The sequence below is a fragment of the Salvelinus fontinalis genome, chromosome 9 (assembly GCF_029448725.1).
Source record: "Salvelinus fontinalis isolate EN_2023a chromosome 9, ASM2944872v1, whole genome shotgun sequence".
In the NCBI taxonomy this organism is placed as follows: domain Eukaryota; kingdom Metazoa; phylum Chordata; class Actinopteri; order Salmoniformes; family Salmonidae; genus Salvelinus; species Salvelinus fontinalis.
Window position 1 is genome coordinate 13604680 of NC_074673.1, and position 17526 is coordinate 13622205.

General features: G+C 46.9%; 1 protein-coding gene across 1 annotated transcript; it reads right to left on the reverse strand.

The window, feature by feature from the left end:
• Positions 1 to 14: 14 nt before the first annotated feature.
• On the reverse strand, positions 15 to 16467 carry LOC129862101 (protein Wnt-2). The gene is made up of 5 exons (XM_055933452.1): positions 16061 to 16467; positions 15387 to 15607; positions 6549 to 6826; positions 5889 to 6153; positions 15 to 646 (listed from the first exon to the last, which is right to left on the reverse strand). The coding sequence occupies exons 1-5, from the start codon at positions 16141 to 16143 to the stop codon at positions 441 to 443; spliced, it is 1053 nt and encodes a 350-aa protein (XP_055789427.1). The 5' UTR covers positions 16144 to 16467; the 3' UTR covers positions 15 to 440.
• Between the last annotated feature and the right edge of the window lie 1059 nt (positions 16468 to 17526).

Here is a 17526-nt window from a genome sequence, read left to right on the forward strand (position 1 = left end):
AGGTGACTAAAGCATGTCTTGTAACTGGCTGGTTGAGGACAGGGGTGTATGGTCAGGTCTATCAATTTCCATAAACTATACACTAAACTTTTAAATTTCATAAAGTTTGTATTTACATATAAAAATTTGAATACATTTCAGAAAAGTTTTTTGGGTTATTGAGAGAGCAAATAAATATAATGGCATGTGAGGGAAGAACAAAAGGAGATTGTAAGGTGTTCTTGGTGCAATAGCCTACAGGGGGCGTCAAACCCTGATGCTTCTTAGTCAGGTGCAAGTCAGACTGATTTGGCGCTATGTCCAAAATCCACCCTATTCACTAGTTAGTGCACTACTGTTGATCAGGGCCTGGTCAAAAGTAGTGCACCATAGGAAATAGGTTGCCATTTCAGACCAAATCTGGATAAGCGGTTGGTTGGTGGTATAGTGGTGCACTGTGGTCATGTCTGGGCCTTGCAGGTGTGCACGTCCATCTCCTCGTTGCAGTCCCGGCAGTGCACGGCGCAGCACCAGTGAAACTTGCACTCACACTTGGTGGTGCGGCTGACGCGTGTTGTATCGTAGCCCCGGCCGCAGCACATAACCTCGCAGCTGTCTACGGCGCGAGACGTCCGGTTGCACACCCGTCCTCCCGTCCCCACCGAACCTGGCGAGGGAGAGAAATGTATCAAATCCTCATCCAAATCAGGTATATTTTCTGCCTGTATATTAATTCAGTAAGCTTTTTTACCTTGTGATCCACATACAATCCTTATCAAATGTGCTTATAACATGCCAAATAGACTAAATCTAATCTTTAGCTGCAATGGAGTGATTGTTGGCAAACAACGGTCTAAGCCCCACTACCGTACAGGTATTGACATCATTCCAATAGAATGCAGTGTACTCAATCTAAACTTGATGAGACGGTGAGGGAGCAAGGTATGGAGAGGGGAGATGAGGGACGGATAAGAGGATGAAGGGAGACAGGATGAGCGATCGATGATAGGAGCCATCAGCTGGTACTCAGGCTCTTCATCAGGTGTTCATTTTACACCCTGGCTGGCACTCACTGTCACACACTCCTGCGCCTCTTCTCAGAGTGACTGTGCAAGGGTGTCTGGCAGGCTTATTGGACTCCCAGAAATCATCCATAATACAATTAAATAAGATCAATATTTACTATTTATTTGAGGCCTCAACTCAAAACCTCAATAGTCTAAAGTAGCTTCCTTTCCTTAACTCCTTCCTCTGCACTAAGGTGAAAACCCTGTACACGTGACGATGAATGTCCTGACTTAAAGCGGCTAGCTAGGAGTCGATTTGGGATTGGGAACAGATCATGTCTGTTCTAGGCAGCTTATTTCTATAGCCCTCTATGCTCTCCTCTTCCTCATCCCTCCCTCCCTCTCTGTCCATCTGTTCCTCACTGCTGAGAGATAGAGGGAGGTAGAGCGATAGGGAGGAGGAGGGAGGTAGAAAAAGAGGGAGAGCAGCCAGGTATTGTGTCTGGGCACGATGAGACCACCCCCACCCAACAACGTGTCCGCCTCTCCGTCAGTCATGGTATGCTGCACAGCTAGGGTTGACATCAAGGACAGACTCCACCCCCCTTCTCTCTCTCCCTCTCTCTCTTCTCTCCTGGCGTCTGCTTATTGAATTAAGATGAGGGGGCGCCGAGAGATGAGTTTAGCACCTGAGCCTCCATGGGTCCGAGGGAAATTGATTTCACACTTTGGAGAGGCACAGGGGGGTGCAGTCTCTACAGTATGTGTCTCCCAGGGCTGTGTGTGTGTGTGTTGTCCAATATGTCTGGAGCGAGGTTCTCATGAGAGGGGCCATGGTCAGTGAGCTCACCATGCTTACATGTATACAGCTCATAAAGAACCTTCATATAAAGCCGGCAGACTGGAGTCGAGGCGTTCATTTACTGTTCTATTTAACGTTAGAATGGGAAAAACAAGTAACCTAAGCGACATTGAGCGTGGTGTGCCAGGCACGCCAGATCCAGTATCTCAGAAATGGTCGCCTCCTGGGCTTTTCATCCACTACATTGTCTAGTAAACAAGTAACATCTAGTCTGGCAGTAGTGTGGGTGAAAAACAGCTAATTGATGAGAGAGGTTGAAGGAGAATGGCAAGAATTGTGCAAAATAACAGGCGGGCCACAAACTGACAAATAACGGTGCAGTACAACAGTGGTGTGCAGAAATGCATCTCGGAATGTGCAACTCGTCAATCCTTGTCACGGATGGGCTGTTGCAGCAGACGTTCTACCCCGATCAGCTAAAAACAAGAAGCGGCTCCAGTGGGCACACGTTCACCAACACTGGACAATTGAGGAGTGGAAAAACAGTGCCTGGTCCGAGAATCCCGGTTCCTCTTGCATCATGCTGATGGCACTCCATGAAGGTGGTGTACTGGTGTGAGGAATGTTTTTCTGGCACACGTTAGGTCACTTGATACCAATCGAACAATGATTGAACGCCACAGTGCATCTTAACATTTTTGCTGACCAGGTGTATCCATTCAGGCTGTTCTGGAGGCAAAGGGGGTCAAAACCAGTACTAGATGAGTGTACCAAAAAAACTGTCCGAGGTGTGTATACAGTGCATTCTGAAAGTATTCAGACCCCTTGACATTTTCCACATTTTGTTACATTACAGCTTTATTCTAGAATGGATTAAATCGTTTTTGCCCCTCATCAATCTACACACAATACCCCATGATGTAACAAAAACAGGTTTTTAGAACATTCTACAAATGTATTAATAATAAAAAGATATCACATTTACATAATAGACTTGTCCCGAAGCCACTTCTGCATTGTCTTGGCTGTGTGCTTAGTAAAATTGTCCTGTTAGAAGGTGAACCTTCGCCCCAGTCTGAGGTCCTAAGCACTCTGGAGCTTTCATCAAGGATCTCTCTGTACTTTGCTCCGTTCATCTTTCCCTCCTGTCTAGTCTCTCAGTCCCTGCCACTGAAAAACATCCCCACAGCATGATTCTGCCACCGCCATGCTTCACCGTAGGGATGGTGCCAGGTTTCCTCCAGACATGACGCTTGACATTCAGGCCAAAGAGTTCAATCTTGGTTTCATCAGACAAGAGAATCTTGTTTCTCATGGTCTGAGAGTCCTTTAGGTGCCTTTTGGCAAACCCCAAGCGGGCTGTCATGTTCCTTTCACTGAGGAGTGGCTTCCGACTGGCCCCTCTACCATAAAGACCTGATTGGTGGAGTGCTGCAGAGATATTTGTCCTTCTGGAAGGTTCTCCCATCTCCACAGAGGAACTCTGGAGCTCTGTCAGAGTGACAATCAGGTTCTTGGTCACCTCCCTGACCAAGAGCCTTCTCCCCCGATTGCTTAGTTTGGCTGGGCAGCCAGCTCTAGGAAATGTCTTGGTGGTTCCAAACTTCTTCCATTTAAGAATGATGGAGGCCACTGTGTTCTTGGGGACCTTCAATGCTGCAGAACCTTTTTGGTACCCTTCCCCAGATCTGTTCCTCGACAATCCTGTCTCGGAGCTCAACGGACAATTCCTTTGACCTCATGGATTGGTTTTTGCTCTGACCTGCACTGTCAACTGTGGGACCTAATATATAGATGGGTATGTTCCTTTCCAAGTCATGTCCAATCAATTGAATTTACCACAGGTGGACTCCAAGTTGTAGAAACAGCTCAAGGATGATCAATGGAAACAGGGTGCACCTGAGCTCAATTTCGAGTCTCATAGCAAAGGGTCTGAGTACTTATGTAAATAAGGTATTTCTGTTTTTTTTTTAATTATACATTTGCAAACTTTTCTAAAACCCTGTTTTCTCTTTGTCATTATGGGGTATTGTGTGTAGATTGATGATACATTTTCAAATAAGGATGTAACATAACAAAATGTGAAAAAAGTCAAGTACTCTGAATACTTTCCAAATGCATAGCTCTTCCTCTCCTTGTTTCCTTTTCTTCAATTGTGCTGACGTTAAAGACCTCAGTGGTGGGTGTTCACCATATAGCCTTCACCTATCCTCAGTGGTGGGTGTTCACCATATAGCCTTCACCTATCCTCAGTGGTGGGTGTTCACCATATAGCCTTCACCTATCCTCAGTGGTGGGTGTTCACCATATTGCCTTCACCTATCCTCAGTACTGGGTGTTCACCATATAGCCTTCACCTATCCTCAGTGGTGGGTGTTCACCATATAGCCTTCACCTATCCTCAGTGGTGGGTGTTCACCATATTTCCTTCACCTATCCTCAGTGGTGGGTGTTCACCATATAGCCTTCACCTATCCTCAGTGGTGGGTGTTTACCATATAGCCTTCGCCTATCCTCAGTGGTGGGTGTTCACCATATAGCCTTCACCTATCCTCAGTGGTGGGTGTTCACCATATAGCCTTCACCTATCCTCAGTGGTGGGTGTTCACCATATTTCCTTCACCTATCCTCGGTGGTGGGTGTTCACCATATAGCCTTCACCTATCCTCAGTGGTGGGTGTTCACCATATAGCCTTCACCTATCCTCAGTGGTGGGTGTTCACCATATTTCCTTCACCTATCCTCAGTGGTGGGTGTTCACCATATAGCCTTCACCTATCCTCAGTACTGGGTGTTCACCATATAGCCTTCACCTATCCTCAGTGGTGGGTGTTCACCATATAGCCTTCGCCTATCCTCAGTGGTGGGTGTTCACCATATAGCCTTCACCTATCCTCAGTGGTGGGTGTTCACCATATAGCCTTCACCTATCCTCAGTGGTGGGTGTTCACCATATTTCCTTCACCTATCCTCGGTGGTGGGTGTTCACCATATAGCCTTCACCTATCCTCAGTGGTGGGTGTTCACCATATAGCCTTCACCTATCCTCAGTGGTGGGTGTTCACCATATTTCCTTCACCTATCCTCAGTACTGGGTGTTCACCATATTGCCATCACCTATCATCAGTACTGAGTGTTCACCATATAGCCTTCACCTATCCTCAGTGGTGGGTGTTCACCATATAGCCTTCACCTACCCTCAGTACTGGGTGTTCACCATATTGCCATTACCTATCCTCAGTGGTGGGTGTTCACCATATTGCCTTCGCCTATCCTCGGTGGTGGGTGTTCACCATATAGCCTTCCCCTATCCTCGGTGGTGGGTGTTCACCATATAGCCTTCACCTGTCCTCAGTGGTGGGTGTTCACCATATTGCCTTCACCTATCCTGTGACTTTAGGTCAGCGTAATGAAGGAGAGGAGACAAAGAGGGGAGGGAACTTCAGAGAGGTCCCCCCAGGTCTACATTAGGGGTGGTTAGCTTTGATGTCGGTCAGAGGGGTTTGAGAGATATGACTTACCCTCCAAATATTCCTCAATTTTGGGGGTCCAAGCGTGCAGAGGTGTAGGGGCCATCACTGTGCCCAAGGGTATGTGTGTGTGCTCCAGCAGGGGTAATTTATAGTGGTGCGCGGCAGGTCGGGTTTCAGCCCACAGAACTGTGTAATGGCCCTTAAACTGGCCGACACCTGATCACCTCGGATCATCTGCTGCCTGACGGGCACCCAGGTCCTTCAGATCACACACACATTGTTTTCACTCACACTATTTTCTTGCCGTCTCAGAAACACACCCACACATAGACTTTTCTCCCTCTCGCTCACAGGCACACCAACACATTCTCTCTGTTGTGAACTCACATACTACATCTGGTGTTATCCGGTGCAGCATTGAGAGAATAACCCTACTGTACAAGAGGCTGAGTAGTTACCCTGTGAAAATATTACCACATACTGAAGATATTATGGACAAGTAGTACGGTGTTCTACTCTACAGAGAGACAGTCAAGTCAGATGTCAGACAGACAGAGCGTACATCATCTACGTCAGTATCTCTGTCTGGACTGTGGACTAAATCTGAACACTACAAACCAAACTCACCAGACTCTTGGTCTCTTATGCAGTAGTCTGGCGAGTCCTCGAAGTAGACCAGGTCGTTCTTGCTGGGCCGTTTGAAGTGTCGCTGTGCGGTGGTGAAGCCCGTGCCATACTGGTTCATGGCCACCTGCACCGCCCCGTTGTAGCGCCGCCGCAGGTAGTCGCCCGTGCGGCGGAAGTCGGCCAGGGCCAGCCAGCAGGTCCGGACGCTGCAGGAGCCGCTCACGCCATGACACTTACACTCCAGGGACATAAACCGCTTCACCGCCTGTGTGGTGATGAGGAAGGGGATGGAGAGAGAAAGAAGTGTTGTTAGGGAGGCTAGGTGTGTATCTGGTTGGTTAGTGGTTGTGTGTCAGGTAGGGTTTGTATGTTGGTGTATGTGCACGTGTGTGTCTATGGAAGGAATCTACACAGAGTAATAGTCTATCAAATTCCTCTAAACAAGTGTATCCCAACCCTCTACTCTTGGATCACCAGCCCTTGATTGGCACACCTGATTCCACTAGTCAACTAAACATCAAGCCCTTGATTATTTGAATCTGGTGTGCCAGTTCAGGAATACAAATATGCAAACCAACTGTTTGGAAAACACTGATCTAGATCAAATTGGTTCAGTTGGAGTCATTACTCCCCCATAATGTGTTTAAACTTTGAAGCCACCTTTCTCCCAGCGCGGTTGTTGTGGAGGTTCATCAGAGCCCTGGCGTCTCTCTCCTTTCTCTCTTTGGCGTCTATGAAGGACTGGCTGAACCTCATGGCGTGCTCCACATGGTCGCTGCAGCCGCCCCAGTCGAACGTCCCCTTGGCATCCCGGGACGAGCCCTTCTTGGTGGGGTCACAGGAGCACGACTGCAGCTCTCCCTGGCTGCAAGCCCGGGTCAGCGTGTGGACCACCCCAGCCGAGGAGATGGCGTGCACAAAGGCCGCTTCACGACTGCCTGGTAGGCATAGAGAGGAAGAGGAAGACATTGTGTGAGTGCTGAACACACACACGTAAGCAAGCTCACACTCCACATGCGCACACACACACTACACGCACACACACCACACTACACTACGCACACACAAACACACAGGGAACAGTATACACACCAGAAGATATAAGTTACATGGACACACTGTGAAGTTTACATTCACTTAGGTTGGAGTCATTAAAACTTGTTTTTCAAGCACTCCACAAATTTCTTGTTAACAAACTATAGTTTTGGCAAGTCGGTTAGGACATCTACTTTGTGTATGACAAGTATTTTTCCAACAATTGTTTACAGACAGATTATTTCACTTATAATTCACTGTATCACAATTCCAGTGGGTCAGAAGTTTACATACATTAAGTTGACTGTGCCTTTAAACAACTTGTAAAATTACAGAAAATTATGTCATGGCTTTAGAGGCTTCTGATAGGCTAATTGACATCATTTGAGTCAATTGGAGGTGTACCTGTGGATGTATTTCAAGGCCTACCTTCAAACTCAGTGCCTCTTTGCTTGACATCATGGGAAAATCTAAATAAATCAGCCAAGACCTCAGAAAAAAAAATGTAGACCTCCACAAGTCTGGTTCATCCTTGGGAGCAATTTCCAAACGCCTGAAGGTACCACGTACTTTGGTGTGAAAAGTGTAAATCAATCCCAGAACAACAGCAAAAGACATTGCTGGAGGAAACAGGTACAAAAGTATCTATAGCCACAGTAAAACAAGTCCTATATCGACATAACCTGAAATACCGCTCAGCAAGGAAGAAGCCACTGCTCCAAAACTGCTATAAAAAAGCCAGACTACGGTTTGCAACAGCACATGGGGTCAAAGATCATACTTTTTGGAGAAATGTCCTCTGGTCTGATGAAACAAAAATAGAACTGTTTGGCCATAATGACCATCGTTATGTTTGGAGGAAAAAGGGGGAGGCTTGCAAGCCGAAGAACACCATCCTAACCGTGAAGCACGGGGGTGGCAGCATCATGTTGTGGGGGTGCTTTGCTGCAGGAGGGACTGGTGCACTTCACAAAATAGATGGCATCATGAGGGAAGAAAATCATGTGGATATATTGAAGCAACATCTCAAGACATCAGTCAGGAAGTTAAAGCTTGGTCGCAAATGGATCTTCCAAATGGACAATGACCCCAAGCATACTTCCAAAGTTGTGGCAAAATGACTTAAGGACAACAAAGTCAAGGTATTGGAGTGGCCATCACAAAGCTCTGATCTCAATCCTATAGAAGATTTGTGGGCAGAACTGAAATGGCGTGTGCGAGCAAGGAGGCCTACAAACCTGACTCAGTTACACCAGCTCTGTCAGGAGGAATGGGCCAACAATTCACCCAACTTATTGTGGGAAGCTTGTGGAAGGCTACCTGAAACATTTGACCCAAGTTAAACAATTTAAAGGCAATGCTACCAAATACTAATTGAGTGTATGTAAACTTCTGACCCACTGGGAATGTGATGAAAGAAATAAAAGGTTAAATAAATAATTGTCTATTCTGACATTCTTAAAATAAAGTGGTGATCCTAACTGACCTAAGGCAGGGAATTTTTACTAGGATTAAATGTCAGGAATTGTGAAAAACTGAGTTTAAATGTATTTGTCTAAGGTGTATGTGAACTTCCGACTTCAACTGTATGAATAAGCTTACCTAAAGGCCATGACTAATGCACACAAACTCATTGCACAAACATACACTGAGTGTACAAAACATTAGGAACACCTTCCTAATATTGTGTCAAGTTGGCTGGATGTCCTTTGGGTGGTGGACCATTCTTGATACACATGGGAAACTGTTGAGCGTGAAAAACCCAGCAGCATTGCAGTTCTTGACACAACCCGGTGCGCCTGGGACCTACTACCATACCCCGTTCAAAGGCACTTCAATCTTTTGTCTGGCCCATTCACCCTCTGAATAGCACACATACACAATCCATGTCTCAATTGTCTCAAGGCTTAAAAAAAGAAATCCTCCTTTAACCGGTCTCCTTCCCTTCATCTACACTGATTTGACGTGGATTTAACAGGTGACATCAATAAGGGATCATAGTTTTCACCTGGTCAGTCTGTGTCATGGACAGAGAAGTTCTTAGTGTTTTGTATACTCACTGTATAAGTTACACAAATGCACAGAAACTGTCAATTGTATCCAGCCAGTATCCCATAAAGATGTATAACCACTACAGAGTGTGTGTGTGTGTGTGTGTGTGTGTGTGTGTGTGTGTGTGTGTGTGTGTGTGTGTGTGTGTGTGTGTGTGTGTGTGTGTGTGTGTGTACTGTACACAGTGAACATTATGTAAAAATGTCTTGCAATAGCTAGCTATTGGTTGAGGTTGGGGTATCTGCATGGATACTGTTTGTTACTCTTTCAAGTCTTTTATTTAAGGCATGGCAGTGTTTTGCTTGATTTAACTCCAAGTTGACCAGAACTTGACCAGCAATGCTCTGTGATAAAATACCCCTGACTTCTCTTCTAACTGACGAGAGATCTGTGGGATCAAAGTGAAGGGTGTGTGTGTGTGTGTGTGTGTGTGATCAGGAAACGCCAAACTTCAGTTCACAATGCTCTGTTTTTTATGTCAAGATGTTCTCTCACTCTCTCTCACACACACACACCCTCACTGTGTGTGCGCCTGTGAAAGACTGTGAATGTTTAATCTGGTTAATGAGTAGATAAACCAAAGGATGAGAACATGAAACCATCCAAAAAAAGAAAACTTGGTAATTGTTTTAAATTAGCGCCCTGACATTGACAATAAGTAGCTTCTCACGGTGCCACAGCGATAATGCTGCCAATCAGAGCAGCTTCCTAATGTTGTGTGACACAACCAGAGCCGAGTCTGGGAGGTCTGAATACCAAAGGGACGATTAAAGAACCAAATTACACGCAATTCTCAGGGTTGGTTTCCTGGACACAGATTAAGCCTAGTCCAGGAGTAAAAATAAATATGTTCAATAGTGAATCGCCATTGAACATTATTTTTAGTCCAGGAGTAGTCTTTCTGGGAAACTGGCCATTAAAGTTCCGCCTTGGAATAATTTACGGCCTATAGGAGCCGGAGGACTGGGACATGATGCCCAATAGAATTACCCATTTTATTTCTATGATCACCCCCAAGGTGGAGTGGATCCTCACATTTATACCAATTAAAAAGAGATTCCAAAGTGGAGAGAAGACTAATATATTCATAGCTGGTGAGGTGACGAGATTGGAGTTGACACACTTATTCTTGACTCCCCACATTTGTCAGGTGTGGAAGTTTTATAAGCATCTAGAGCACTGGACCTGATACCGATCAGAGCCAATAGTGTGTGATTGCGGCCCGCAATTCAGGGTGTTCCTGCATGTGGACATTCCCCCCCTCGAGCTTCCAATTGGTTCCTGAGTGAACGTCCCCCCTCAAGCATTCCATTGGTTCCTGCATGATTGTCTATACAATTAAAATGTGGAGAAAAATAAATAAAGGGAAATAAAAGTATTATCCAAGTTTTTCGGGGTGAAGAACACTGTCTACCGGTGTCCTAGCTAGCTACCGATGTCGCCCCCGCCTCCCACCTGCTGTGTACCGGAGTTCTACCTACCTAGCTAGACGAACACCTACCAATGCCGTTGTTAACAGAACTGCAGGAAAGCAGTACCCAACAGGCGGAGGCGAAGGACACGGTCTACCGGTGTTCTAGTCCCGCCTGCTGTGTATCGGTGTCGTGTCCTAGCTAGCTATCTATCCCGCCTGCTGTGTACCTGAGTCCTAGCTAGCTACCTATCCCGCCTGCTATGTACCGGTGTCGTGTCCTAGCTAGCTACCTATCCCGCCTGCTGTGTACCGGTGTCGTGTCCTAGCTAGCTACCTATCCCACCTGCTGTGTACCGGAGTCCTAGCTAGCTACCTATCCCGCCTGCTGTGTACCGGTGTCGTGTCCTAGCTAGCTACCTATCCCGCCTGCTATGTACCGGTGTCGTGTTCTAGCTAGCTACCTATCCCGCCTGCTGTGTACCGGTGTCCTAGCTAACTACCTATCCCGCCTTCTGTGTACCGGTGTCGTGTCCTAGCTAGCTACCTATCCCGCCTGCTGTGTACCGGTGTCGTATTCTAGCTAGCTACCTATCCCGCCTGCTATGTACCGGTGTCGTGTCTTAGCTAGCTACCTATCCCGCCTGCTGTGTACCGGTGTCGTGTCCTAGCTAGCTACCTATCCCACCTGCTGTGTACCGGAGTCCTAGCTAGCTACCTATCCCGCCTGCTGTGTACCGGTGTCGTGTCCTAGCTAGCTACCTATCCCGCCTGCTATGTACCGGTGTCGTGTTCTAGCTAGCTACCTATCCCGCCTGCTGTGTACCGGTGTCCTAGCTAACTACCTATCCCGCCTTCTGTGTACCGGTGTCGTGTCCTAGCTAGCTACCTATCCCGCCTGCTATGTACCGGTGTCGTGTTCTAGCTAGCTACCTATCCCACCTGCTGTGTACCGGTGTCGTGTCCTAGCTAGCTACCTATCCCGCCTGCTGTGTACCGGAGTCCTAGCTAGCTACCTATCCCGCCTGCTGTGTATCGGTGTCGTGTCTTAGCTAGCTACCTATCCCGCCTGTTGTGTACCGGTGTCGTGTCCTAGCTAGCTACCTATCCCACCTGCTGTGTACCGGAGTCCTAGCTAGCTACCTATCCCGCCTGCTGTGTACCGGTGTCGTGTCCTAGCTAGCTACCTATCCCGCCTGCTATGTACCGGTGTCGTGTTCTAGCTAGCTACCTATCCCGCCTGCTGTGTACCGGTGTCCTAGCTAACTACCTATCCCGCCTTCTGTGTACCGGTGTCGTGTCCTAGCTAGCTACCTATCCCGCCTGCTATGTACCGGTGTCGTGTTCTAGCTAGCTACCTATCCCACCTGCTGTGTACCGGTGTCGTGTCCTAGCTAGCTACCTATCCCGCCTGCTGTGTACCGGAGTCCTAGCTAGCTACCTATCCCGCCTGCTGTGTATCGGTGTCGTGTCCTAGCTAGCTATCTATCCCGCCTGCTGTGTACCTGAGTCCTAGCTAGCTACCTATCCCGCCTGCTATGTACCGGTGTCATGTCCTAGCTAGCTACCTATCCCGCCTGCTGTGTACCGGTGTCGTGTCCTAGCTAGCTACCTATCCCACCTGCTGTGTACCGGAATCCTAGCTAGCTACCTATCCCGCCTGCTGTGTACCGGTGTCGTATTCTAGCTAGCTACCTATCCCGCCTGCTATGTACCGGTGTCGTGTCTTAGCTAGCTACCTATCCCGCCTGCTGTGTACCGGTGTCGTGTCCTAGCTAGCTACCTATCCCACCTGCTGTGTACCGGAGTCCTAGCTAGCTACCTATCCCGCCTGCTGTGTACCGGTGTCGTGTCCTAGCTAGCTACCTATCCCGCCTGCTAAGTACCGGTGTCGTGTTCTAGCTAGCTACCTATCCCGCCTGCTGTGTACCGGTGTCCTAGCTAACTACCTATCCCGCCTTCTGTGTACCGGTGTCGTGTCCTAGCTAGCTACCTATCCCGCCTGCTATGTACCGGTGTCGTGTTCTAGCTAGCTACCTATCCCACCTGCTGTGTACCGGTGTCGTGTCCTAGCTAGCTACCTATCCCACCTGCTGTGTACCGGTGTCGTGTTCTAGCTAGCTACCTATCCCGCCTGCTGTGTACCGGTGTCGTGTTCTAGCTAGCTACCTATCCCGCCTGCTGTGTACCGGTGTCGTGTCCTAGCTAGCTACCTATCCCACCTGCTGTGTATCGGAGTCCTAGCTAGCTACCTATCCTGCCTTCTGTGTACCGGTGTCGTGTCCTAGCTAGCTACCTATCCCGCCTGCCGTGTACCGGTGTCGTGTCCTAGCTAGCTACCTATCCCGCCTGCTGTGTACCGGTGTCGTGTTCTAGCTAGCTACCTATCCCGCCTTCTGTGTACCGGTGTCGTGTCCTAGCTAGCTACCTATCGCACCTGCTGTGTATCGGAGTCCTAGCTAGCTACCTATCCCGCCTTCTGTGTACCGGTGTCGTGTCCTAGCTAGCTACCTATCCCGCCTGCTGTGTACCGGTGTCGTGTCCTAGCTAGCTACCTATCCCGCCTGCTGTGTACCGGTGTCGTGTTCTAGCTAGCTACCTATCCCGCCTGCTGTGTACCGGTGTCGTGTCCTAGCTAGCTACCTATCCCGCCTTCTGTGTACCAGTGTCGTGTCCTAGCTAGCTACCTATCCCACCTGCTGTGTACCGGAGTCCTAGCTAGCTACCTATCCCGCCTGCTGTGTACCGGTGTCGTGTCCTAGCTAGCTACCTATCCCACCTGCTGTGTACCGGTGTCGTGTTCTAGCTAGCTACCTATCCCGCCTGCTGTGTACCGGTGTCGTGTCCTAGCTAGCTACCTATCCCGCCTTCTGTGTATCGGAGTCCTAGCTAGCTACCTATCCCGCCTTCTGTGTACCGGTGTCGTGTTCTAGCTAGCTACCTATCCCGCCTGCTGTGTACCGGTGTCGTGTTCTAGCTAGCTACCTATCCCACCTGCTGTGTACCGGTGTCGTGTTCTAGCTAGCTACCTATCCCGCCTGCTGTGTACCGGTGTCGTGTCCTAGCTAGCTACCTATCCCGCCTTCTGTGTATCGGAGTCCTAGCTAGCTACCTATCCCGCCTTCTGTGTACCGGTGTCGTGTTCTAGCTAGCTACCTATCCCGCCTGCTGTGTACCGGTGTCGTGTTCTAGCTAGCTACCTATCCCGCCTGCTGTGTACCGGTGTCGTGTTCTAGCTAGCTACCTATCCCACCTGCTGTGTACCGGTGTCGTGTTCTAGCTAGCTACCTATCCCACCTGCTGTGTATCGGAGTCCTAGCTAGCTAGCACATGGTGTCGTTCGCGCCCGCCTGCCAAACACATGCCCTCACTAACAGAATGGAGGACACTGTCTACCGGTGTCCTAGCTAGCTACAGTTGTCACCCCCGTTTTCCTCTTCTTCATCTTCTGTGGGGTTTATTGGCGGTTGGCGCCATCTACTGTATAGGAGAGCTGCCGCCTCCTGCCTGTTTACTGGAGTCCTAGCTTATAAAAACAGATCAACCAATAGAAGTATAAAGAGGGGTTCCTGCAGGTACAGGAATGACCACATGCAGGAACACCCCGAATTGCATGCCGCAATTGCACCCTTCTCATCAGAGTAGCAGCAAGCAGGCACGTCATATTGATACATCTAGAGCTGTAAAGTGAGACAATGTATGGAATGCAATGCAAGCACACGGGGAAAATATCTGTCAAAGAACATGAATTTCACACAAATTCGTTCACTTTGATAAAGGCTAGAACTTTATAGGTTCACCACTGTTAATAATTGGTTGGGGAAAAACGCATACCGTATTTGCTATATATCTAGGAGCCTAGAGTCTATAGCAGATAGCATGTTGCAATTACTAGTCTATTGTACAGACGTGCTTGTCTTGTACATGAGGACGAAGATGAGTAGACTATATTACTTTCCCAGCACACAATTAGAAAAATCATTCCAGAATATCAGCTATTTTACGCATGGTAATTTAATAGCTGCAGTTTTTCCCTGAGCAATTGAGCTAATAACATGTTCATGCTCATATTTGAGAATGAAAAATATGATATTTAGTTCATATATAGGCCTACATCTTTGATTTGATCAATAACACTGAACCAAAACATAAACGCAACATGTAAAGTGTTGGTCCCATGTTTCAAGAGCTGAAATAAAAGATCCCAGAAATGTTCCATATGCACAAAAAGCTTATTTCTCAAAAATGTTTGTTTACATCCCTGTTAGTGAGCATTTCTCCTTTGCCAAGATAAACCTCCACCTGACAGGTGTGGCATATCAAGAAGCTGAGGCACAATAAAAGGCAACTCTAAAATGTGTAGTTTTGTCACACGACACAATGCCACATGATGTCTCAAGTTTTGAGGGAGCGTGCAATTGGCATGATGACTGCAGGAATGTCCACCAGAGCTGTTGACAGATAATTGAATGTTAATGTCTCTACCATAAGCAGAGGCGGCTTTTTAGAGAATTTGGCAGTGTCCAACCGTCCAACCAGTCTCACAACCGCAGACCATGTAAATGGTGTCGTGTGGGCAAGCAGTTTGCTGATGTCAACATTGTGAACAGATTGCCCCATGGGGGCGGTGCGGTTATGGTATGGGCAGGCATAAGCTACGGACAACGAACACCATTGCATTTTATCGATGGAAATTTTAATGCATAAAAATACTGTGAAGAGATCCTGGGGACCATTGTGAGGCCCATTTTTTTAAGGTATCTGTGACTAATAGATTTATATCTGTATTCCCAGTTGTGTAATCCATAGGGCCTAATTAATTGATTTCAATTGATTGATTTCCTCATATGAACTGTAACTCAGTAAAATCTTTGAAATGGTTGCATGTTGTGTTTATATTTTTGTTCAGTATAAATTTAAAATGGATTTAATTAAATATGAAATTACATATTTTTACAGCAGGCATATGCATGAGTTTTTTACTCTCTCTCAATACTTACTACGCAGCAGTAGGCGTCCGAACAAGTTGTGGTCTCGCGCCATGGTATTGCAGTTCCAGCGGTGGTTCTGAAACTGATGTTGGCACTCCCCGATCCAGTCTTTAATCCCGGCTCCAATCGCCTGCATAACTTTGGGATGCTGGCGGCACAGCTGCCGCTGTTTGTTGATTAACCCGGGGATGTTGTCGCACATCACTTGCGACCCGAGGGTGCCCATGTACCTGCATAGAAAGATGAAAGAGGTTTTGGCTTTGGCCATGCAACTTGAATCTGTTTGAATGTCCTTGTGGGCTATGGTGTTTATTTATATATATATAATTAAAAACTAGGCTTCTAGAACACGAATAAAGGAATATAAAATGATCTGCCCCATAATGTGTACAAATTAAAGAAACATGCATGTCTAGTGTTATGGGGGATACATTCGATTATTTTACACATGAACATATTTTATTGGAAATTATTATAGTTTAATTCAAATTAAACCAACGTTTACACAGATCATAGCCTATGTGTCCAAAGTCATGCATTGTCTCACGCAGTCCTTGCCAATAGCGTAAAGTTTAGACTCCATTGTGTAAATATATATTGTTCCTATAGCAGCTAAGATTTTCTACTAACTTTACATTTTCATTAGTCGTAAGTGCTATTTTCACATTCTTGAGCCTACTCACCACCAAGATCCGTCGACCCTTGACGTTAGCCAGCAGATTGCTACAGATAAATAGAAACATATTCCACTTGGCAATAAGTTCATATTATTAAAATGTTGTCGTTGTGCACATTCAGGCACCTGTACTGACCATTTCCATGGGTAGAAAAGAACACAGGCGCGCGTCAAACAGGAGTCTACAGCCTCTCGATTGCACCAATCAAAGTTCTGCTCTGTCTTGCATTAAAAATCGATAATCAAAAGAGGTTTACCGCCTGGATGGAGCTTTGCGCGTAAAAAAATGACAATGATTATGGTAAAGAAGCGCATGAGATATTGGGTCGATCTAACGTTAACAAAGATTTGCAGTGTAAAGATAGGCAAATGATCGTCTGCTATCAGGTTTAAATTGCTTACACAAGGGGTGGGCGCAGTCCTGTCTCAGGAATGAGGTGAAGAAATTAGATGTCTGAAAGTATCTGTTCAGGCTAGCTTGACACCAGACACAAGCTTGGCCGATTTCCAAGCGGCAAGATGTAGAATGTGGTATAACGTGGTGCGTTAAACCCTGAGTGTTTTAACAAAAACATTTGACGTGTTTGGGAGGAACTGGTGCGCGCAAACGCGCTTAGTTATGGTTATGCCTATAACGCCCAAATGCCAAATATTCCAGAAACTCACAGCCATGACGCCATATTATGCACACTGATTAAATATTAGATGTGGAGATAGGCCCTTGAATAACCCTTCTGTTATGTTCGTTTCATGTTTTTTTTTTACCGTTATTTTACCAGGTAAGTTGACTGAGAACACGTTCTCATTTGCAGCAACGACCTGGGGAATAGTTACAGGGGAGAGGAGGGGGATGAATGAGCCAATTGTAAACTGGGGATTATTAGGTGACCACGATGGTTTGAGGGCCAGATTGGGAATTTAGCCAGGACACCGGGGTTAACACCCCTACTCTTACGATAAGTGCCATGGGATCTTTAATGACCTCAGAGAGTCAGGACACCCGTTTAACGTCCCATCCGAAAGACGGCACCCTACACAGGGCAGTGTCCCCAATCACTGCCCTGGGGCATTGGGATATTTTTTAGACCAGAGGAAAGAGTGCCTCCTACTGGCCCTCCAACACCACTTCCAGCAGCATCTGGTCTCCCATCCAGGGACTGACCAGGACCAACCCTGCTTAGCTTCAGAAGCAAGCCAGCAGTGGTATGCAGGGTAGTATGCTGCTGTGTTCCCGGTCCAAAATGACCTCCCCATTATAGCTGATTATAAATCCATAATAATACATATATTATCACCTCATGTTGTGCTAGATAGTTTTATTAATTTAAGTTCTTGTGAACATTAAACGTTTTGAACTTCTATTTGCTATTTATGGCCTGTAGGCCTCATTGACCTGAGCTCATACAACTAGTTTTTGAGTAATAAAAGCATAATGTATGGATTAATTTGACTATAAAAAATACTCAGATGAAA

Coding starts and splice junctions, on each gene's coding strand:
- LOC129862101 (XM_055933452.1), bottom strand. CDS start 16,143: ATGAACTTATTGCCAAGTGGAATATGTTTCTATTTATCTGTAGCAATC. Junction 15,608..16,060: donor AGGGTCGACGGATCTTGGTG/GTGAGTAGGCTC, acceptor CTTTCTATGCAG/GTACATGGGCACCCTCGGGT. Junction 6,154..6,548: donor ACAACCGCGCTGGGAGAAAG/GTGGCTTCAAAG, acceptor ATCACCACACAG/GCGGTGAAGCGGTTTATGTC.